The 24,461-nt window shown below is 40.5% G+C and overlaps 1 protein-coding gene across 3 annotated transcripts in view; it reads left to right on the top strand.

Annotated features, from left to right (window-relative positions):
- The window catches only part of TMEM241 (transmembrane protein 241), a 60,094-nt gene that overhangs the window by 24,527 nt on the left and 11,106 nt on the right, over positions 1-24,461 (top strand). For all 3 annotated transcript variants that reach the window (XM_039549442.1, XM_039549441.1, XM_019283999.3), the window contains exons 11-13: positions 2,264-2,298; positions 3,550-3,619; positions 6,334-6,427. In XM_039549442.1, the coding sequence (XP_039405376.1) occupies positions 2,264-2,298; positions 3,550-3,619; positions 6,334-6,427 (199 nt within the window). The remainder of the gene's footprint in view (positions 1-2,263; positions 2,299-3,549; positions 3,620-6,333; positions 6,428-24,461) is intronic.

Raw genomic sequence — 24,461 nt, 5'->3', positions numbered from 1 at the left:
AAGTTTCAGTACATCCCAATATCTGTCCCTGTCAGATATTTGCTCACAAACGCATGCCCAGATGGCCTAGCAGCCACTGGTGAGGAGAAAACAGATACAGAATTTCAAATGGTGAATAAATGACACCGACAAAGGTATGAGGTAAAGGTTCTACTCTATGCAGCAAAACGACATCTGGCTTCTGGAAGAGCTGCTAATCTGTCACTTTTGTGAATTAAAAATGCTGCAGTAGATTTTCTGCAATAGGGGAGGGCAGCTTTGCAGGCATAAATTGCTGTTCTTGCTGACAAAACCTCTTTTTAGCCAGGAAGGAAACCACAGGTGACCCAGCCCTCAGTTTTGAGTACAGGGAAAAAAAGAGAAGAGCAGAGAAATCCAGCACAGGGAATTTGTTTTTGCTGCAGCCTCATATCCGGGCTGTCCTGCTAGAAACCTCTGAATCCCTAATCTGGTTTTACAACATCATCGTGTCTTTTTTACTGATGCTTCATTCAGAGCAGAGCTACAGAGCAGCTGTAATGCCATCTAATCCATTTGCCTTAACCTGCCCTGCACTTCACAAATAAGGTTTTGTTTTCTTCTTGTGTTTCCTTTGGACCAAAATGTGGAGTGTCTGTCACGGTTATCAATTCCTCTTGGATGCAGAAGGAAGTTTCTCTCTGAGTATTTCTGACTGTTTTGTTTAAAATGAAATAATTCAAAAAGCAAGTGGAGAGACATGGTTTAGTCTTACTTCTCGTCACTGTTGATACAGTTTCACTTGTCCTGCAGTCTCCTGTTTTCTCTGTTATTCAAACAAAAGCAGTAGACCTTTGCTTCCTTTTCTCTCTTTACCAGGAAACTGAGGAATTGGGCCTGTTTATTGTGAATTACTCTTGGCATCCCTTGACAGGGAGAGCACCCATGTGTGGGGAGGAGAGGTGGGCTAAATTACCTATTGTAAGTGGTCTGCTTTGCCTTGTTTGCCGTTGTGGCAATAACGTCTTTCAAAAACATGTATAAATATTGAGAATGCGAACATACTGTACCAGTTGATGCCTTTCAAAGACTTATAAAATGCAAAACCCAAAATACCTGCCTGTCTGTCCCTCATAAACCCTTTCCTCCTTCATCATGTTGTGTTTCATGGCTGATTTCAGTGACAACCTTCCCCCAGGGCTTCCTTGGCCGTGGGATTTCCATGCTCTTTGCAGTTCCTTTTGCTGCTGGTGACTCTGTGAATCATTCTGGGGTTCACCAAGCTTGCCAAGAGCAGGTCACCAAGCATGGAAGCTTGGTCCTGTAGAGAGCTGGGACCAGCTGTGAGTGAACAGGCTTGGAAACAGTAGCTGTGTTAACACTGGAAAAGGGAGTTGGCCTGGAATGCTTGAGAGTTCATGACATTAATGAATGTCTTTTTACGTCTCTAAGTGCAGTGCTTGCAGCTCATCAAGACGCAAACTCTCCAGATAATCTTTTCTTCTTCTCCCACTTGTCCTTAGTGTTTGTCATGGATGTATGTTGCTGGTAACTGGAAGCTGTAGCTTTACAGATGTGCATGTTTATCTCATCTCACAGCACCCCAGAAGCCTTCTAACCTTAGAAACAATTTGGAATGAAAAATTTGAAAAAAAAAAAACACCCAAAAAACAAAAAGAGAGAGAAATTTACAAGAAGGATCAGTAACACTAAAAAAGGCTCTATACCACAAATTCAAGAGCGTGAGCCTTTGTAAGACCTCAGAAATCTTAAGTGATACTTCAGACGCAGAACTGGTCACAGCTGATTTTCCTGTTCACTTGTATATTTCTGAAAAGTGTGAATCATTTGGGCTGGTACTTGGTTTTATTTTCACTTGCTTTTAAACTTGTCTAAATGCAGTATTTGACATAATATGGGACAACAACCATATATTGTAACTTTGGGGGTTTAAAAATGGGACAGCAAAAACTTCTTTGCTAGGAGGGTAGAGTGGCCCTGGGACAAATTACCCAGAGAGGTGTGGAATCTCTGTACTGGTAGGTTTTTGAGACATGCCTTTTTGAGACAGAACCAGAGAGCATGAACAAATATTCGTGATAGTCCTGCTTTCAGTCAGAAATTTTATTAAGTGACCCCAGACATTCCTTCCCAACCAACTTTTCTTTTAATTGATACTTGTATCTCAGTTATTCTACCTAACTATTCACCATGAAAAAACAAACACAAAGCTGTCAATTTGTAGTCTTCAGCCCATGTCATAAATTCTGTAGTATCCAATTAATTTTTTTAAATTTTTTTTTAGTGTGGTGCTGTTGGCCTCTGCATCCCATCCAGCAGGTAAAGTGAATTGAGTTGTTTCTTTTGTAGGTTTCCATGTTGTTTTTGCTCTCTATGCATGTTTTTAGAGACCAAACTCTTAGGATTTTAGCCCTGAATATGACCAATAATATATATTATCATGTAGGAAGAGGAGAGAAGGGTATATAACTTGGTGCAATTTGCATGATATTTCCCAATACCATTCTTAGCTGCCCTTTGCAAAAAAATCAGCATGGGACAGACAACAAAGAACAGTTTTTGAGGTGGTGCATGGTAAAGAACAAGGATTCCCTAAGTCAACATGCCCTCTTCAGAGCAATGTCCCAGCCATCCATCTAGAACTGTGTTTCCTTCTTTGCATTGTCCTCAGTGCTATGCAGAGATTTTGTTTTGTTGCTTTCATAACATAGATCCCATTGCTTGGGCCCATGGCAGGACTTGAAATAGCAGCACATCAAGTGGTAAATATGGAGTAATTTAATATTTTATGGTGGTTAGTATTCCTACCATACTTGTGTTTTCATAGTTAGAAGGGTAAAGATGATCATCTCTTTCTTTCATTAAACATTTGTTCAGCCAGAAAAACAAAGAAGGATCATTTAAAAACATAAATTCCTCCTTTTGCCTGGTGGTGCAGATTGTGTATATAGGAAACCCCCACCAGGATAGACATACATGTTCAGTGAAACAGTCCTATATTTCAAAAAGTGAAGGATGGAGCTTCTTGCAAATCTGTAGAGCCTGAAGGCCAGAGAACTCCTGGAATCGCTACCAAGAGCAACCAAGGCTTAGGTTCCTGGAAATGCAAGTACTCAAGTGCCCTACTTAGACCTAGGAGAACTTATTTAAACCTCTCAACATGCTCTGTGTTACAGAGTTCAAATGCCAGAGGGGGAAGCAGCCACCATATGTCTGTGTTTCCTGTTGCTTCAGTAGGAACTATCACAAGCTGTGTAATAAAAGAAGTGGATATGATACACGTCTGTCCACTGTTGCTTAAGCAGGACCTTCTGAATACTAGCAAAGAATACTCTTAGGTATCCCTTTTCCCTTTTTCAACCAAAGGCAGGAACTGGCTAGAAGCAAGGTCAGAGAGAAATCATTAAACACACCAGAAATGTGGAAAGCATCATAAATGAAAACTCAGCCAGCTGTAAAGGCTTGAAGGAATGTTGAGCTAGTAATGTTCATGTAATTGCTGTTGCCTTGCTTGTAACAGTGGGTAATTTTTTTCCCACCATGTACTGAGTGTATTGCTTTGTCCCTCAGGTGATCTCTTCAGTGCCTTGGATTTTCCATTCCTGTACTTCTACAGGTTTCACAGCAGCTGCTGTGCCAGGTAACCTCTCTATAACAGGTCATGTAAATGTTTTCAAAATAAGGGATCCCACTGACTTCCAGCCTATACTCTCAGTTAAAAATTTTGGAGCATGTAAGGTCTTACTTTTACTAGTTTCTGCTGCTATAAGCCAGTAGAATTGCAGAGAATATATCTTTGCATGTCTGTGGATGTGCATTTGATGGCCTGAGATTCAAATATGCTGAAAGTATATGTGTTTCCTTGAGTTAATGCATTCTGATGGTGAGAGTTCCCAGTCACCATTAAAATAATGTTTACCCAGTGTAGTAAAGCTTAGATACATAGCATCTCTCAAATGCTTCTGAAGTCTGGGATTAGCCCACACTTGCTGTTTGCAGGGATTACGAAGTATTAGTCTTCAGCAGTATATGGGTGTACATGGATTTATTTGCCTGTACATCTTGTTATTTGGCAGAATGCTGTTTTGGGTAAAAAGGTAAAGCTTCAAGAAATGTTCCATTATTTTGACTAGCAAAAGTTCACCGCATAATGGCATAGTTCTCACAGGACAACATAAATATATTTCCCATAGATCTTAATTTTTTAAAAAATTCCTGTCTTTCCCTCCCACTCTTTTATCAAATGAAAGTTGGTTTTTTTTAGAGGGTGAAAAAGATATTTTCATGGTAACTAATGGCAAAAATATTTCCTGATAGGGATTTTCTTACTTGTATCTGGATTTTCCCTTGAAAGGGGATATTGAGAATGATTGTTAAATAATTTCCAATGTACATAGGTTTTTTTAATGTTTTTCCAAGTGTGGTCTATCCACACTACAAGGAACTTGCAATTAGGTATTCTGTAGGTAGGTGAAATCTATTATTCTCAAAAGTGAAGTCTAATTGCAGGCACTAATGGGTATCTGTCTAGCCCAGATATTCTTCTCTTTCACTTCATTAGAACACTACCACTGTGGTAGTCTCCCACGCCTGTTTCCATTGGCCTACCGTCAGTACATATGTAGTAGATAGCACTGTACACTACGGGAAGGGAAAAGGAATGGTAAGATGGAGAAACAAACATCTCAGTTGCTCTCTTAACACATTGTAATCTAGTGTCTTGGTAGATATGTGGGATTTGGAGGAAAATGTAAATATACATTTATTATTATTATTTATTTACCTTACCTTATGCAATGTAAGGTAAGGGCAACTGATGTAGCTCAATCTACTGCCTCTGCAGAATGTCTGAAGCACCAGCAGTAAGGTGCAAAGTGCTCAATTTATTTAATGAAATAAATTGGTGTTAATTGTGGCATCAATATTCGCTGTTTTACTTTTTAATCTCTTGAGTTACACTAAACATCTTCAGATCTCTCTGACTGAAAGCCCTTTACAGCAGGGCAGAAGATCTGGAATAAACGTAAGCTACTGGACTCATGGGCACTGTTGGTACACTGAACTCACACATTTCTCAGTGGAATGTTCTACTGCTCAGCACTTCATCCTCTGCAAGAAGTTGCTGAGTTTAGGCCTATATTTTGTCATCAAAGCAGCATCTTCTTCCTTGGCTTCAGACTTCACACACATCCCAAAGGATCTTGTGTTATGGCTCAATGCAAATATTCCTAACGCCTTCTACTCCTGGGAAGTTATCTTACCCTACTGTTAGGCGCCTGTATGGACATGTGGCTGAGATGGAGCTTGGCCACACGTATTGAGCAGGGAACAGCACTTGGCTGATATACTGGAGCCCAGCATGGAACTTCTGACCTGAGGAGCCACCGTTTTCCACCCTTCCTGCTGTTGTAGAGAGGGGCCCAACTACATGGCATCACTATCCAGAACAGCATACCCTCTGCCAATGCCAAGGCACTTTTTGCTTCACCACCTGCATGCTGTGTTGATCCTATCTCGTTTCCCATGCAGCTTCCCACAGTACTTTGTAATCTCTTATGCCTCAGTAATTTGTGCCTTATGTAGTTTGAAGTCCCTTTCTGTTCCCTGCTTGCTGATTTACACCATTACATTGTCTCACAATCAGGGGGTTGTACGAATGTCACAAGTGAAACAAAATCCAGAGCCAAACCCCATCAACTCCATAAAGTCTGGTGAAGTGTGCAACAGAATTTCCTTATGAGTAATCTTGGCTACAGGAGCACGGGGGACTGCTGTCCTATATGACTTGAGAATCAAAATTCCCTTAATTGTCAGCAGAAAACTTTGGAGTATCCTGTTCCCAGCACTACTGAGTCATCTATTTGTTATACAGTAGAGATGTATTTGACTTCCTAATTGGAATTTAGCCTTCATGAAGTTTAAACAGTTTGAAAGCTTCAGGCAGAAACTTTCCAGTGGTTATTTTTTCAGTTCAAGGCTCTGTGGAGATTGAAGTGAGTTAGTTGCCAAATATGTGTGGTTCTTGCTGAAATTAGCCTTGCTGTTATTCAGAGCCATTTCAATGCCTGAAGTTAATATTTCACCTCATGTTTTCAATAATCTCTACTTTTCTGATTATGCAAGTGCATTAGAGACCAGCCATAAGAGCACAGACTTATTTTACTCAGATTCTAGTCACTGACTGAACAAAACCCAAGATGTACTGGACATAATGTAAGCTTCTTGTCCACCAGCTTTCTTTCTCCAAATGGGATTAAAACTGCAGTTCTGCATTAGGAAAACCAAGATGCCTGTAAGAGGTTGTTTAGTTGAAATTAAGAGATTTTATTAACAAGCTTTCCCCATCCCTTGCAGTGGACTGTTGGGATTCTTTCTGATGTTGCACACAGTGAAGCTAAAAAGCAGCACAACCTCAGGGCAGTATGCAGCCTGGAGTTTCCTTGCAAAGGTAAGAGAAAGACCCTCACAGGAACACAGTGGATCTGTGCATCTCCCAGGAGAAATGAGGAATTTCTGCATCTCTCTAGTTTCTCTTGCTATTCCTCCTTGATGCTTCCTAGGTCCTGTTTGTGCAACCTGCACAACAAATACCAGGTGTGTAATATCCCAGGATCATTATCTGAAATGAAATACTGTGTATAGACTGAGTCTAATGGAACTGGGATGATTATTGCAGCTAAGGATTTGGACTACTGAATCCCAGTAACACAAACCTATACGTTCCAAAGGTGTTTTGGAGAATAGTCCTTCTGAGAGTGTGTGCACCAGCCATTGTTTGCAGTGTGTCTTTCCTAAGCCAGGAGTTAAAACTAATTCCCTGAAGTTCAGTACCAGAACTCTCGCTGTTTTTGTTGCAGGAGAGAGCTGAGGATGTCATTTGCCTTGACATTAACAGGGCTTTTGACAGAATGTCCCACAATATTATTATATCAAAATCAGACTATTACAGTCTGGATGGGCAGACAACTAAATGGGTAAAAAAAATGGTTGGAGAATCAGGTTCAGAAGGTAGAAGTTAATGATTCCTACTCTAACTGGAGTCTTGTGACAAGTGCAGTGGCACAGGGATCTGTCCTGGGTCCCTTCCTTTTTAACATCTTTATTGAAGAATGAGAAGAGAGTGCACTCACACTTCCAAGGGACACCAAATTGTGTCAATAACAGTGGAGGATAGGGTTGCCTTCCAGAGGGATCTGGACAGGCTGGACGAATGGACCAACAGAAATCTTTGAAAATTCATCAAGGGCAGATATGAAGCCCTGCACATGGGAAGGAAGAGTTGGTGGCAATAATACAGCCTGAGGACTGTATTATTGCCAAGTGGGAAGCAACTCTGTGGAAAAGGACCTGGGATTCTGGTAGACAGCAAGCTGCACATGAGGCAGCAGTGTGCCCTGGCAGCTAAGAACCCCCAAAGTATCCTGGACTGTACTTATAATAGGATAGACAGTACATTCATGGAAGTGATCATGACCCTCTCCTCAGCACTTGTTGGTCGACATCTGGAATAGGGAGCCTTTTTTTAGGCACCTCAATACAGGGAAGATACTGATGAACTGGAGTGAGTTTGGCAGAGGGTTGCCAAGAAATTCAGGGGACTGGATCACTTGCATTTTGGGGAGTTGCTGCTGGACCAGGCTTGTTCAGCCTGGAAGAGGGACATCTTTGGGAGCACCTAACAAACAGCAGCCACACAGTAGCTATGGAGAAACCATCCAGGAGACAGATCCAGGCTATTCACAGTGCTGCATAGGGGTGTGTGTGTAAGATAAACAGAGAGGTTCACATTAGGTACAAGGAAAAATTTTTTCACCCCAAGGACAAGTCAGGCAAGGGCAGAGGTTGCCCAGGAAGGCTGTGCTCTTTCCGTCTTTGAAGGTTTACAAGACTGGATAAAGCCCTAAGCAACCCAGTCTGACCTCCTGGGGTCCATTCCTACTGGAATTATCCTGTGATCTGTGGATCTAGGGTCTGGCTGTACTTGATTTAAGCTATTAACAACTCAGTTTTTAAATTATCGGTGGTGAGTGCAGTCAAAAGAACTTGTCAGACTCCTTTTCCCTGGTTAGATTTTGCTTAATTTCATCACTTTCAGCTAGGCTGCCTGAAAACCACAACCTTCCTATGTGGTTTGTGATCTCACCTTTCCTACTACAGTGAATGAAGCTAATACGTTATCAAAAAACCCCTCAAAACCGTAGATTTGCATAATATGCTTCTCTAGAAACTGTAGTCAAATGAGTCCGTTTTTTCTGGGGATAACAAGCACGGAGTGATATGAGTTGGTTTGTGCTTTGCAAGCTGTTCCCCACTGTAGAAGTCACATGCAGTTTCTCACTAGTTTGAATTTCTTCCAAACATTCTGACTGTGCAGCTTTTAGCACTTTAGCTTTCTTCTTGCTCCTTGGTAGCAAAGTCAACTGATCTAAAACTTGCTCTTGAGTTTTTTGGGGTTTTTTTTGGCTGGTGTTTGTTTAACATTCTGGGTTGGAGATTGGAATAGCCGGCTCTGCTGGTAGGTGTTGTGAATGAGGGTAAATGGTTCTACATGTGGTATTTATGACCTATTGGAGAAAAATGCAGAAAAGATGTGTTGTGAAATATATTTTAAGTAGATTTGAGTCTGTCCCAGCTGAAGTGGATCAGAGCCACAAAGTCTGGACTGGATTAAAGCTTTCCCAGAGTTCAAGGGTTTCTAGATTTCTGGGGATTTAGCCATCTTTAGACCTAAGTGTTCTAGTCACTGTTATCAATGAAATTATGTGCCTTCATAGCAACTAAAAACTTGTCCCCATGTCACTGTGAGAATTTAATCTGTTCTTTAGCCTTAAAAGTGCTTTTTAATGTACATGGTTTAATTATCTTGCTTGGAAGGTTTTTGTAACAGAGCAATTAGTCCTTTTCCTGTTGTAGCTTCTAACCCAGTGCTCAAATTATATGGCTTATCTTGAGTTCGAAGAGGGCAATAAGTAATGAAGACATGAGATCTGTCTGTAGCACTAATAATTTTATCAACGCTAGCAGTTTCTCCACTAGTGTTTAAAATGTCCACTAGTGTTTGTAAATGTCATCCACTAGTGTTTGAAAGCTTGCTATGCAACTGATTTTAGGATTCTACCATACCTGCCTAAGGACACATGAGGAGCATGGAGGAACTGCTGCTCCAAGTGCTGAAATGTAGCTGATTTGGAGTTATAAGTCAGTGAATGCTTGAAAAGTTTGGAAGCACTATACATCAGTTTTAGAACAGGGATCAAAAGAGACTGCAGAGACAGAGATGGACAGGCAGAAAGCTAGAGCTGAATTGGAGCTTGCCTGAAGGGTAGGGCCTGATCTACCAGCTCCCAGAAAACTCTCCCAAGGAACCTTGCATCTACAAGGAACTATAAATTTATGTACTGTGTAGTTAAGATTTGAGTCCCATCTGTCTGGTCATTAATACTACTTCCTGCAGGTGTTTGAAAGTGTTAAAACTACATACTGATCCAGCTCAGCATTGCCCAGGTATGAGGGCTGTGTCACTCATATCTTAAATCACTGTAAGTGCAGAAAAGCAGCATTTAACTAGTACTGTAAAAATGTGTTTAAGTCTAAGTGTCTGCTCCCTTTAAAAAAAAAAAAAAAAGAAAAGGAAGGAAGTTAAGCGGATAAAGAATAAATATAGAAAGTATTTGTAGCTGGACTTGCAGAATGGGATCCAGTTGAAAAAAACCAAAACACCTCTGGTCACAACAACAGCTTTGCGTTCCCACATGAGCATTTTTCTTGGATTGAGTAGTGCCCTAGATCATCCTCTCAATCTCTCAGACTGACTGCAGTTTTCACCAGCAGTTGGAAAGGAGCAGCATTTGAGGCCAGAATATGTTTATCTTGCAAATGAGCCAAGATAGGAGAATGCTGTAGTCCTCAGACAGCAGCACAGGCCTCTAGGGAGGTGCAGAGAATCGGAAAATCTGTTTTCCATTTGGACGCTTTGTACCTATGTGACTGATGAGCTGGGGCTGAGATCGTTGTCACAGCTTCATTTCCAATAAACTAACCATGAGATCTGATCAGCTCTGCTTTGCATATCCAAGAACACATTCTTTGTGAAGCCCACATATTTGGCCTCCCTGTCCTCTAATTTTTCATTCACTTAAAAACTGGAGCTGGGTCTTAACTTGTTGTTATGATCTTTACTTTGACTACAGCAACTTAATCAATGCATGAGGTTTTTAAATTCTTCCCTGTAATCATTTCTGACAGCTTTCATGTCAGAGCATTGCTTTCTGCAGAGACAGATGAAGCACAGGTTTCATCTGTGTATATAGTCCTGTGTGATAATTATAGTGACAAATGCTCTCTGCACTTTTTCTGTGAAAGCAAATAGTGTGTGTGTTAGTCATATCTGTATAAATTTGTGAGACATGCCAAAAAATCAGTGAAGTGATCTGTATAACCAAAAAGAAAAATTTTTAAGAAGACCAAGAAATATGAAATGCTTTGTCATAGCCTTGCATAGATTTAATCCCCAGAAGAGCAAGGATTTGAAGCTGTACTGAGATTTCTTGTTTTAATTTGAAAGCTGTGCTAGTATCATGGGTCATGTACTGGAAAGAAAAAACTGGAGATGCTCATATATACAGACAGAAGCATCTGGTGAGAATGCTAATGAGCTCTAACAGTGCTGTCAGTGAGTTTGTTTTGATTAAGGTTGCCAATCTATATCTGGTGATGAAGCCTGTTAGGGTCTCTAAAAGTTAAGCAGCAGAAATAGTTTAAATCATTAATAGAATGGAAAAATTCAGCAAGATATTGGTTACTCTGATTTCATATTCCCATATCGTGTTCAGTGTTATCCTAATAAACTTGCAGTAGGGAATTCAACTTGTTTCCAGTAGGAACCTATTGAGGCAGCTCGTTATAAATAGGAAGAACAAATGGGAAGGTCAGTGGATTTTGAATTCTCTTTTTCTTCCTCCCTCACCTGAAGAAAGGAAATTGAATAACTGAAATCAGGTTGCATTGAGGTTTACACTGATTTTCCTATGCATGGGTCGGAAGAAAATACAGAATAATCGGATCAGGAGCATGCAACTATTTTCTATATAACCATGCCAGGCACTATTATGTAATCTATAGTTTATCTGAACAGTGTTGGAGGCTCCCTAATACATAAAAGCATCCTCTGACAGCTGCTTTGGTTCCTTGTTTGTTAACTTTAGATGTGTTTGCCCCAGGTCATCCTGTGTTTAATGCTGGCTGCCAGACATTGCGAAAGCAGCTTTGCAGGAGTGTCTGAAAGAATCTCTTATCTGTGGTTCTGTGTACCAACTGTAGCCCACTGTACTTATACCCCAGCAGGTTTAGTCTTCCCCCAAAATATATAGTGGCAGTTCAGAATCCCTCCTGCTATTCAGAATGACTCCTGTAGTCTCGGATTTTATATTTTGTGTCTGTGTTTCTGCTTCTTTGATCCCCATGGTATCTTGAAGAGAAAGGATAGACTAGATCCCTCTTCATGTCAGCGCAAAAAAAATTGATGATATCCATCTTAATGGCTGGAGAAGTACTGATGTTTCTATTAAAGCAGAAATTCTCCTTTTTCTGCTTCTCATAAAATTGAGAGGCCACAACTGCAGGTCTTCTGGGGCTCCTAGCCTGGTTATGCTCACTGCACCTCTCTTCACACATAGCAGTTCACATGAGAATTTTATCTGCTGTAATTCCAGGGGCAAACCAATCAAGAGAAATAAAATGAATTAATGCTTTTCCATGTTGTTGCAATTTAAAGCCTCTGCCAAAGCATGTGCTTCAATTTGTATACCTCTTAATTCCTCTCTTAGCATGCAAGTGCTAGAAAATATTCTGCTGGGGACTATTTACTTGTAGGAAATCTATTAAAAAGTCCTGCCATGGGTAATGTCTCTCCCCTGTTCTTCTCTGCCCTAATGGAACAGGATTCTGGAATTAAAAAGTCTGTTTAAAAATTTTATATGTATATCATAACTAGAACAAGAATGTGTTTGGTTTTCTGGCACTTGCCCACTTGGTTTTATTGTAGACTGAAGCAGTGTCTTTTTTGAATGCTGCTGGGCTCAGGCAAAAGTGACAGTGAGATTCTTGGCTGAAAATCACATTACTTTCTTGGCTTGGACCTCATAAAGCTTTAGGCAAAAATGTCATAAACTCCCACTGAAGTTCCATAAACACAGTGCGTTTTCATTCGGCAAAGATCCTGCACTGTGTGCAAGACTTTCACAAGATCTCTGCTCACTCAATCTGGAAAAACTGTGCAGCTGCAAGCCAAAGCCCTGGGAGAGAGGGAGAATTGTGTGCTAGAGTCATCCGGACTCTACTGGTAGGAGCTCTTTGTGGCACCAGTGTGGGTAGAAGTGCATCTCTAATCTGAGAGAGGGAGGTTCTGTGACCCTGAAGTTTTCAAGGATTCCAAGAAGGGGTTCATAAAGAAGAACTGAACTTGTTCCGTCTACACACCTTGTGCACTGGCATGCATGTGGATGTGCACACATATATGGATAAAGTTAATTAAAAATGGCAAAAACCCTCATTGCTTTATGATTGGTCCTCACTGTATGAAATATGTACATTTATTCTTGCTACACATAGTTGATTCCTGTGAGTCACCATGGGGACTATGCAAATACCTTGGAAAAGAAAATGTGTTTCTCAGCTGAGCTTCAAGCAGAGAAGGCAATCAGTGTGAACTTCACTGCATAGTAAGGGTCTATAAAGAAGACCAGTTGCTGAAACCTTAAAAATACCGGTTTTCAGGTAGTTTCCATGGAGACAGCTTGATAGTTAATGTTGTAGCAGCCAACACTAATTACACCTTACAATTGCTTGGGAGACATCAGTCTCCATAACAACTTCATTGTGTGCTTCATGGCCACTAAGCTAAGTGACACAGGCTCCCTGGGGCACTGTTGCAATTTAAGGAAGCTGTCTTGTAAGAACAGCTGAGACTTGTTGGAGATTTTGAATCTCCAGGTAGTGGAAAATTTTAATATTGTGGGGGTGGTGTAAATGGCTGCAATTTTGTGTCCACTAAAAATGCCAGCTACACAGCTTTTGGGCATGACATGGTCACACAAATAAGTACATAAAGTTATGTGGTGTGACTTGGGGGTGGTATCGCAGCACAGTTTTCAGCTGTGCTCAATATAATAAATCCAGTCTCAGCAGACATTAACTTTGAGCCCTAAGAGATGCTCTGAAATAGTTTGTTTCCTTTTATCTATTATGCTATCCTTTCGAAGTGTACATTTGGTATTGGCATTTTCTTTAATGTAAAGCTAAAGGCAGAACCATGAGCTTGGACTATATCTTTGGAAGGTACTTTTTCATCCCTACCCCTAACAAACCATGTCTATATTCTCGACAGTAGAAAATGACAATACAAAAATAATTTTCTTCAGATCAAACAGAATTTTGAATTGCATAGAACGCAGGTTCATTTGTTCCTCTGCATAATAGATTCCTGGTCTCCCATGTTTTTATTTAGTCTCCTGGAGTTACTTGCATATGGAGAGCTGAGGCTGGGAGATGAATCATTATTGTGACAAAGAGAAGTCAAAAGAATGAGAACTGGTTTGGAAGTCATTTCTGTTGCTAATGCACTGATGTAAGTGCCAAAATTACATGGGAGAACTGTGCACTGTGTAACACACTAATGTAGAAGGCTCCAAAGCTAGCTAAGACTGGGCTTCCAAGAACAAGCAAGATATAGCCACATTCTTCTCCTTTGCTGGTTCTCTGTTCTTTTCAGGATGTGCCTTGCTGATTTTTAAATACCTTCATGGGTGAAATATCTCCAGGCTTTCTCAGAGATCTTGGCCTCTGTGATAGGCCAACACCTCTGGGTGTCACACTTCAGGTGGCTTCCTTCAGAAACTTCAGCTGCTGCTCTCTGAAACAGGTCTCTGTGTCTTTCTCTTCTCCCCAACTCATACCAGCTCTTTGCCAAACCTCAAGTGCATTCATTTCTCAGTCCAACTCTGTACACCTGTTTAAGGATTAGATTTGACTTCCAACAAAAGTCAGCAAACAGCCATAGAGCTCTAGGGAAGGCAGGCTAAATGGATTACATTCTGTTCCTGAAATATGTGGTGCTCAGGGAAGTCACATAGGCTTCAGACAATCTCAGGAGATGACTGTGGGCTGTTCTTCACCTATACACATCATGTTGCTGTGGATGGTTGTTCTAAGGGGCTAGAAGGGAATGGGTCTGTCCTGCAGAGGCTTCCCCAGCCCTTTCTGAAGGAATGGAAGGCCAAGAGTATAGTCAGTTATAGTCACTTCTGTCACTGTCTTCCCATGCATGGGACACGCAGAGACTGCTGAGGCCCACAGTGTGTAACCTTGTGACATTGTTCATAAAAGGCACTTCTCAAAATTGATCAGTATAAATGTTTTTAAAAAAACATTTTTTTAAGTATCACATTTTAAAAAGTTTCTGATGGAATATTTTGACCTTTTGTAACATTTAATGGTTAAGAAGCCCTGGAAAGGCTGTCATTTTTAAATGGAAAAATAAAACCTTAAAGAATACCAATTCTTCCTTGCAGTCCTTAGCATAATAATAGTAATAATAGCATGTCACTTTCTTTCCATTACATCATTACTAAAACAGCATAAACACACCAAAGAATGGCAATGCAGAGACTGTGCCTCTGTTATTATTGTTGGGTAGTATGGAAAGGGGTCAGTAGGGAGATTTAGTTATCTGCCCTGGGAATTGTTTGTTTATGAATTAGGTTTTCCCGAAGGAGTTGTGAGATGGGAAATACAATAGGAAATGGACTTTATACATGCATAGAAATACCAAAATTCTAAGTGTCATCTGGGAGAGAAGTTGATGGAAACTTGCTATTTTTGCTAACAGATTTTTTTTAAAAACCCTTGATTGTGCATCCCAAAGTTTCCTATGCTATTTTGATACTGCTGATATCCTCCACAGAGTTCTGAGTTAGTCATGACAGAAAAATGTTTTACATTTGATAATGCTGACAAGGAACATAGGCACTTCACGTGTTTCTGTAGATTTTAACAATGGAAAATTGCCTTGCATGGCTTTTCACTAAAATATTCCCCTTGAACTGGGCATCTTCATTGGTTCTCACAGCCCTCTTGAACCCTTTCAGCAGCATTTGGGCTTTCCATGAATAAGTCAAGCAGCATTCATAGGATCTGTTCTCTTACAGCAGCGACACTGGGGGGCACGGAGACGTTTGAAAATGCACTCAAGAAATGCACAGATCTTGAACTGACAATGGCCTCAGTCTGCAGTGTTCAGCTTGAGACCTTCGGGAAATCTAACACAGAAAGAGCAATCTCTGAGAATGTGTGCAGCTTCCCATTCAACACCCCCCTCTACAGCAAAGGGTCCCAGATGTTACCAGTCTTGGGCTAGCTCCCGTCTGGGTCATTTGAGCCAGTTGTGGCAGTGACTTCAGAGTGCACAGCTGAGTGGGTGTTCACCCTCCTGATGCCTATGGGGAAAAGAAAAGTTCACTGTTGGGTTTCTAGGTTGCTCAGAGGGCATTTACTGCTCTCAGGCTTCTGGTCTGTTTTGTGAAGGTATTACCTAGTATAGGGCAACACCCCAGCACATGGCTTCGGGCTGAGTGTCCAGCTGACTTTTGAATAGACACACAGTTTTTGTGATGCTTGGAAACATGCTGATGTAGCCTGTAACATCTGCATTTGGCCCCATTTTTTTGCCTTAGCCACCTCATCATTGAAATTATCTTTCAGAAGCTGTGGGTCCTTGAACCATGATCTCTTGCACTTTCAAAGAGATCAGACTGACAGGGATTGAATTAATCAGCCTGGTTAATTTGGACTTCAGTAAGAATTATAAAATGGTGCACATAAAGTAGCTAAATGATGAAGAGTTATCACAACCCATTATTAAAAAACACTCCGTCTCCTGGGACCAGCTTTTTCTTTTCTCCTGGATGCCAGCTGAGTCACCACTGAACTGCAGCTGTGGAGGTCATGGTCTGCCTGTGAGGAGTTTGGAAGTGCATCCTCTCCTGCAAGGCACTTATAGTAACAGTTCCTGGTTGATGCCCACCCATGGGCATCTAGCACTTGGGAGGAAGTAAGGCACAGACAGATGCTGGCCTCGTTCCTTCCCAAGGAGGCAGCTGCTTTTGTGCCAGATATACAAAGCAAACTGTCTGTTTGGCTGCTAAATTCACCACCTAAGTGTGACAACAAAAAGCATGATCATTTCATCTGGGTCATCTTCATGATCTCATGAGATGAAGAATAACTTGGAATGCCAAAAGGCTAGCTCTTGCTGAGCTTAACATAAGATGAAGTATATTTTATTGTGGTATTTTACAACAGCAGAGGGTTAGTACAGCTGACTGCTGCCCAAAACTGAAAATCAATACTTTTCAAATCAGATAGAAAAAGTAATTATCTTACACAATGTACCATATCACTGACCAGTAAAATTCAGTGTCTCAAACAGAAGATAATACTGAGACTGAGTAAAAGTAAAGAGAGGTGTATATTTTTAACAGACTTGGATCTGCTTAAAAGGTTCCAAGGAGTGAACAATTTTAGCAGTAGTAGACATTATACGGAAATTTTTCTAGGACAAAAGGGGAAAGATTAATAAACTGCATGCCATGAGATGTAAATTTTGTATCAACTAAGGTCAAGATGCAAATACCTCCTTTTTTCTGATGTGCACATTGACGCCAGACTTGCTGCATGAAGGGAGAATCATAAATTCTCCCAAATTCTCTGCCAATCAAGTATTGACTTGATTAAACCTTCCTTTATTCCAATCTAATTTGTGTCTGAGATCCTAGTGGGTAGAACACTTTACAGTTGTTGTTGTTGCTGTTGAAATCCTTATTCCATTACACAAATATTTAATAATTCATAAAATAAGAACAAGATGATGAATCACATTGCCCTGTCATCTTCTGAACTTAGAGGTTTCAGGGGAGAAGCTAAATGTCAGGAGTCATTTAAGACCTTCGCAGTAATGAGGTAGCATATAAGCAAAAGAGACTCCTTGACAGGCTGAAAAGATACAGGAAAAGAACAGTTAAACATTATAATGCATGAAGCATTTACAGGAAACAGGAGGTGTTGGGTCTTAAAGTTTGGTGAAATAGCAAGAATAGGCAAAATGCTTCTCAGCAAATTCAAAGAAAATCAAATTTGTTTGGTATAAAGAAGCCTTCTTGTGATCCTCGCTAAATCATTTTTGTTGTCCTTACTTTACAAAGCTTCAGCTGCATGGATTGTGCCTCTCGTTTGCAGAACTGACCTGAACAGATGCTGTGAGTCTGGTGCATGTGCCCACACCTGTTTGAATCATGACTGATCGTATTTCCATATCAGCAAAGCACGCTTAGGGCCAGCTGTTCCCTTTGTGTCCTTAGCACTGAACTGGAACGCTGAAAGTAGTAACAGTATCTGGATTACAGATGGGAACATTTAAAAGAAATATTCAAATATGAGCAGAGGTACTCTTAAAGTTGTGTTCTGTGCTATAACCACTCTACACTTTATAGGCTGAAGATTGGTGTCCCTTCTCCAGCCATCTCAGTCACGGGAAGGGAAGATGGATGTTTTGGCCATTATCTCCAATAGCGGAGGGTAAATGCTTCTTCTTTCGGCTTTGGCCAGAAAGTCTGATCTTTATGTTTGAGTGAAGCTAGTGTTAAGTGGCTACTTGATGTTCAGAAAGAAATCACTACCATAATTTTCAACCCATTGTGGTATTTTCCAAGGAGCAAAGAGTTTTGATTTTCTTTAAATGTCTCACTTTTGTTGGGGAAAGCAAAACAAGTTATAATGTACTTGTAATAGTTCAGTCCTAGCTCATCAATGATGTATGTTTATGTATTTCTATGGTGCATATATATAGTACATGTTTATATATGAATGCATATATAGATACTTGTTTATACCTTGATAGATGTAGGTCTTTCTGAAAAGGAAGAGTCTTGTCTTGCCTTGTTCCTCTTCGATCATTGTAAATATGACCATGATATCCTGTTTCTCATAAGAGGAAAATTTTCTCACACAGATTCTATTAATTACACTGCATAACCCACATATCCTTCTTTCCTTACTGTACTTTAACATTTTAAGGTGTTTCTGCAACATTAAATAATCATCATATCTTTGTGGTGGCTCTTGTAAAGTTAAGAAAAGAGAGAGACAAGGAAATTAAGGCCAAGAATCAAAATGGCTATCCATGAGCTATACTCAAAGTCTTGGTATGGCTGAGAGCTGTAAGACAGGTGCCACATACCTCAGAGGTGAAGGCAGAGGACTCTCTAGAAGTGATTTAAACACAAGAATACAGGTTTTTCTGAGCCCTTTCTGAATTGTAGGATGGGGCTGGGCACACAGCTGGGTTCCAGAACAACCTAGTAACCACAGCTTCAGTATCCTTTAATGGTTTATTTTCTCCTGCGGCCAAACTGCTAATGAGATGCATATGGTGCAAGCACAATAGCTTGGACACTTTTGTCTTATATGGAATTTTAAAATTATGAAATTAGACAGCAGTCAGCAGTTCTTCTGATATTCACATGATGCTCAGAGTTAAAAACTAGTTACTGTAGCATATTATTCTGAAAGGATTGTACATTACTCATGTATTAATCTGGTAAGACAGGATGCTCAATGACTTTAAGGCAGCTTTACGGATGCAACCACCTGTTGGTCCAACCTTGCACTTGCATGATCATCATCATGGTTGTATTGGTCATCAAATCCTGGAAACAAAAAGAACTTACAGAAAACAGCACTAAAATAACCTTCATAAATGTGATAGAAAGTAGAGGATGGATACAGAATTCTTTAAATACAGGAACTGCATATAGGTACCTAGCCACAGAAACGCGGAGGATTATCTTCCCTCTAAATGCATACCAAGGCTAATTAAGAAATCTACTTTCTTATAGCAGTCTAAAAGCTAATATATAGAAACACTCCTCTGCAGTACAGGGATTATTGGTTTAGGTATTTGTAATGTGAGAAAGAAAAACCACCCTAAACTATCTGATGATTTTTCTAGATGCAAACAATTGTGTTGCTTTTGTTGTGAAAACATTTTAGAGGGCAAGTTGGCTGATTGTGTTTGTCATTTGATCTACCCTCTCCCTCTGTTTTTAGCGTGTTCTATATTTTAAATGTAACACGTAGGTGATTTTAAGCTTTGTCAGAAGCTAATTGCTATGAAAACCAGATAGATTCATTTACACTAGAACTAAGTTTTATCGTTATCATTAGGCATTTGACTGCTAAGGCACGTTTAAACTCTGGCTACTTTTGAGTCACAATACATGGAATTAATTGTGTTCTTAACCCCTGGAACTGACCATCATTGCTTTTAAAAAGAAGAAATATAAAATATAAAGAAAGGACAGAAGAGAGTGACCAAAACCTCCTTTGAGAAAAAAGATGCTTTAGAGAAGATGGAGATGAGTGCAGGCATTTAGGCAAATATGAAATAAAGGTTCTCAAAGAAATTTACAGCATCTGAAAAAACTTCTGTGTGGCTGGATCAAAGCTGTGTGGATCATGAAGTTACTGACTTTGTCACCGTTGCCATGGTGCCACTGTTGCCATGGTGCCAGCATCACCAGGTTCCTTTAAGGAACAGCTTGCATTTCAGAAGGGTTAAAGGGTTTTCTTCCTTGAGAAGAGCTGAGCAGAGTCCTCCTATGGGCAATGTGTACCTAAGTGTGCAGTAATGCACAAACTCATTGTGTTGTCTGCTGATTTCATAGACTGACAGTCTCCAGTTAAGTCTGATGGGGGATGAAATCCCTCAGGGCATGTCTGCACTTTGGTCAGGATGAGGGTAACACAGCAGATGTGCTCAAGTTAATGTTAAACTAGTGGGCAGAATTGAGAGTGAAGCCTGTTCTGCTTTCCCTTTTCCTCCAATCTATTTCACTTTGAAATGTTTCCTTCCCTTGTTTGGGCTGCTCAGCTTTTCAGGCAGGATCACAGCATTGCTGTTTCGTTTGGGAAGAGCCATTATTTTAGTGGTTCAAGGTTAAAGCTTCATTACCTTTCCTTGCAAAAAGTTGTGTGGCTGATTGAAATCCTTCCTTGTCAGTGGATTTATTAGTAGTGCTCCTTCAGGGGCTGCATTATCACCTGAAGCCCTTATGTTAAGCAGCATATTTTGTCTTGCTTTTTGATTGGTAACAACACACCCTCAGAACAAAGTTGAAAACTCTCACAGTTTATTTCACTGTATTGATTAATACAACTAAATTAATATCTATGGGGAGGAGACTTTAAAGGAGAGTTGGTCAGAGGAATTTTGCCGGAATTTTCTGTATCTTTTTTAACCAAAGACTGACCTTGGTATTGTAAAACGGTTTGCAATGACAAAACTTCCAACTGCATAGGAAGTTTTGTCATTGCAATAGTCAATATAATTGAAAGCTTCCAGGGAAGTTTTTATTTCTCTGGTAGATCATCCCCAAAGCTGACCTAAAATTAAACAGTGAATGCTACTTCGATTTTGTCTGGTTCAGCATGCAGGATTCATTCAGAGCTATACATTAATTCTGCTCACGATGGAGGACATCTCCAGTGCACAGTATCTGCAGCTGTTAATGGTGCTTTATTTTGTTTGCTGACCATGGAGAAAAAATTAAAAACTGTGGGTTTTTTCTACACAGCTTGTTTGTATTTGTTTATTCCCTGTCCTAATTGACAGCAATCCAGTCAGACTTGACATTAGTTCTAGTCCCATCCTCTCTTCCTTGTGTGGCAGGATATGTACCAGGTTTGTCATCTTTAGCAGGGGTTTTTGCTGCCAACTCATGGCAGATTTCCAGTGACAGTACCAGCATTGCACAATCAGGGAGCTTACAGGTGGTCATTGGTGCCTCTCCTTGCTCATTGCTGACTTTTTGCCATTTGAAACCTCACTGTCAGCACCTGCTCTATAAAGATCTCCTCTCAAGTCTGGGTTATTTCAAAAAGACTTTTCAGTACGTGCTGGACCATTTCAGTCAGGGTTTGGACAGGGGAGATCCCAGTCCCTCAGTGTTCTTCCATGTATTTGGCTGTCCCAGTCAATGCCTTCATCTATTCATCTGGTTCTGTAGCTGCTGGATGTCTGTGAATGAAAGTATTCTTGCCAAGGTGCAGCAATGTTACATTGCCTTAAATCTGGATGAAGGAAAGCAGAGGAGAGCTAGATAGAAATTGTTTGTAGACCATCTAAGATGGAAAATGTATGTAAACGAAGAGAAATTATGCTAATAGCTTAGAAAATTAATGTGAATTAATCAATACAGAAGATGGCATTAAAATATTAGTTGTTCCTTTTTTCTGTTCTGAAGATCTTGGTTTTGTTTTGCCATATTTCCATACCTGGCATAACATTTTGTGTGCACATGTTACATATGCTTACTCCAAAGTAAATGTATGTGCAAAAGAGATGTAACTCTGAAATCTGGGAAATTATTTCAGTGGCTCTCCCTCAAGAAAAAAAAGTATATGTTGTTACTGATATTGGTCTGCTGTAATTTTTATCTTTTTGGTAGTACTGGATTATCTTGATGAAGCTGTTTTCAGAGGCACTACCAATGATCCATTTCCCTGGTAATTTTTGATGATTATCTTAGCAGCTGGTTAAACCATGCAGAAGAGGGACAAAACAAATATTATGCCTATAAAAAGCTTGATATTGCTTTAATTCTGACAGTAGAATGAAAACAAAGGTTATGTACATCAGAATCTTTTTCCTGATGTTTTGAGAAGATGACCCAATGGTAAATAGAATGATTTATTTTGAACACTGAGTGAACTTGACAAGCTGTTTCAAAACACTCTCTTTGGAAAAAATACGCTTTTTTGTAAGGACAGGGGTTTTGGCAGTTTGGGGAAGTGAAGTTACAAGAGTTGGCTCTGCGTACACAAACTAAAGAAAACTTTTGTAAAGTATTCTGTGTTCACAGTGAGAACTATGATATTTAACTTCTTAGCAGTTTAAAAGTTTCAGAGGAAACATAGTTTTATATGGAATGTACAACTACAGTTGTAATATTAACAAATCATGGTCATGTCAGGACTAAATCCCCACCGTATCTTTCCATTCCAGATAGGAAGATTAAATCAGAATCTAAATTTTGAAAATGTCCTCATCTGTTTTCTTGGCTATATAAACAACATGTTCCTGAACAACTCAGAAATGCTAGATATTCAAAATCTACAGCCAGCTTCTGTAGCTTGAAAATCTTTCTCTGAAGTGATTGTAAAGTCAGGGATGAAAGGGGTCCATGATAGCTTGGTCAAGAATGATGCATTTGTCTGGCCAGTGCTGTCTGGTTTGAGCTGATTGAGATTGGACTCTCTGGAGGCTACGGTATAACCACAGCTGGTCAGTGGAGAAGGCAAGGCAGCAAAGAATGCAGAGTTTCGCATTCCTCTATCTCCCAGGATCCAAAGTCCTGCTTTGTCAAGGACCAGGAACCCTTAGGATGCCATCTCCTTGTGTCTTCAAGCCACATGTCAGACTTATCAGAGTTTTCTGATGTTATATGTTCAAGAAAATCACCTATTAGGGAAGCTGGCTAAATAGTTATCTTGCCTGTTCTTAAGGTCTACAGCAAGAAATTCTCCAGTCTTTATTTTTATTTTGTTATCTGTAAACTAAGTTAATCTCTTATTCTAAAATAAATGCCATTTCCCCCCTATTTTCTTAAAGCAACGTTTATGAGACAAATTTTACTTTCTCTTTGGAAACTTTTTTTTATCTGACCGTAATGTTATGGGGAGAAAGGAGGAAAGCATTCATGTCATGAGTTGTGCAGTGGTCTGTCTATCAAAGTTCCTTGAGAACTCCTTAAAACTAGTGGTAATTGTGTCTCCTTCCACTCAGGAATCACTAAAGCAGATTTAGAAAAAGCAGATGCATCAGAGCACATTTTTTCCTATGCCTCCTTTTTTCCTGTGCAGAGGTGATTATACGTGCTGAATTTATCCCTACTGTGCAGCAAGTTCCTCCACACGCTGGAATATTTCTGCTTTATGGATCTTGGTCTGTTACCCAGCACTTCAAGGATGCTGTTGTTTTTCTAGTTGCCAGTCATTCAGCCTGATAATGGGCAAACTGATGATCTGGAATTGAATGAATCTCTTTGGATCCTCAAGTTGGGTGCTGTGTTGTCCTTGAGAGGGGCTTCTTAAATGTAAATGGCAATGTAAGCAGTGTGTGGAATGTGTTATGTCATTTGAGCCTGTCATGGGTTAGCAAGCATAGCTCCGAAAGTGATTTTCTTGCAAAGAGGTGCTTATGGCTTCCTCTATGACCTGACAGAACTTATCAACTGGCTAGTTTGAATATTGACAATTTTTTAAGCCACTTAGAATTTTGACTGCCTCTGTGGTCCGCATTTAAGAATGGACAGACCCCAGGAAAGCTCTGTCTTGCTTCCAGCCTTGGGACAGGTATGGGGCCCCGCGGGCCCGGGTTGGGCCCTGCTCGGCCTGGGCTGGGACACAGCCATCCTGGAGCCGTGTGGCCCTGTTCCACCTGCAGCCTCCCCCAGCCCTGTTCCATGCAGACGGCGTGGCCCAGCTCTACACAATCCGCCCCCCTCCAGTGCAGCCAAAGATTCAGCTGAACCTGCCCCGCTGTCCAGCAAAGATCCTGTGACAACAGCGATAAGCGAAATTCCAGCTGCAAGGCCCGGGTGAGATTAACCCTTTTAGTGCTGTAAGTTTCCTCCAGAACAGATGAAGCCTGCTGACATTAAGTAAAGAAGGAAGAGCTGAAAACCTGAGGGAGGAGAAAGAGGAGATGCTTAAGAGCTGAAATTCTGTTGTAAATCTATGGTGGTGATGGACTATGATATATCAGAGTACCCATTGTAATTTCATGAAATCATGGGGGGTGGAGCGTTCAAACCGTACTTGTGAGCAAAAGCACCTGTGCTGAAATAAGCAAATGCTGAAGCAGCTGTAATTTGATGAGAAGTTTGAACAGGGAGAGATGGAAGTGATGAGGACTCTTGCTTCAAATCGGAAGGAAAAAGACCTCTGTTCCTAGAGATGCTCCCAGAGAGATTCCTAGAGATGATGATGATGAGGACCCTTGTTGCTCCCAGGGAAGGGGGAGGGCCTCTATTTCTAGAGATGAAGATGCTCCCAGAGATGGGCAAAGAGAACTTTTGTTTTTGAACAGCTCAACCTTAAAATGGTACCCCAGTAGCTCAAGACTGGACCCTCGAAAGCAGTTGTGGGAAAAGCTGCAAGTTGAGGGAAGGGACTCTCACATGCAAGCAGAGAACCATCCCAGGCGGCTGTCTTGTTGTGATACTGAAGCCATGAGAGAACTTCTTGTGGAGATGTCTCCATAGCATGAGCAAGAGAGACTCCTCTCCCTAAGTGAACTGAAAAGAGGTTATTATAGAAGTGGTAAACTGACTGAAAATCTCAAGGGTTGTCTTTTTACATTGTCAGTGGGA

Source organism: Corvus cornix, chromosome 2, assembly GCF_000738735.6.
Source record: "Corvus cornix cornix isolate S_Up_H32 chromosome 2, ASM73873v5, whole genome shotgun sequence".
NCBI classification, from domain to species: domain Eukaryota; kingdom Metazoa; phylum Chordata; class Aves; order Passeriformes; family Corvidae; genus Corvus; species Corvus cornix.
The sequence above is the reverse complement of the archived record's forward strand: the minus strand, read 5'-3'. Positions and strand labels throughout refer to the sequence as shown.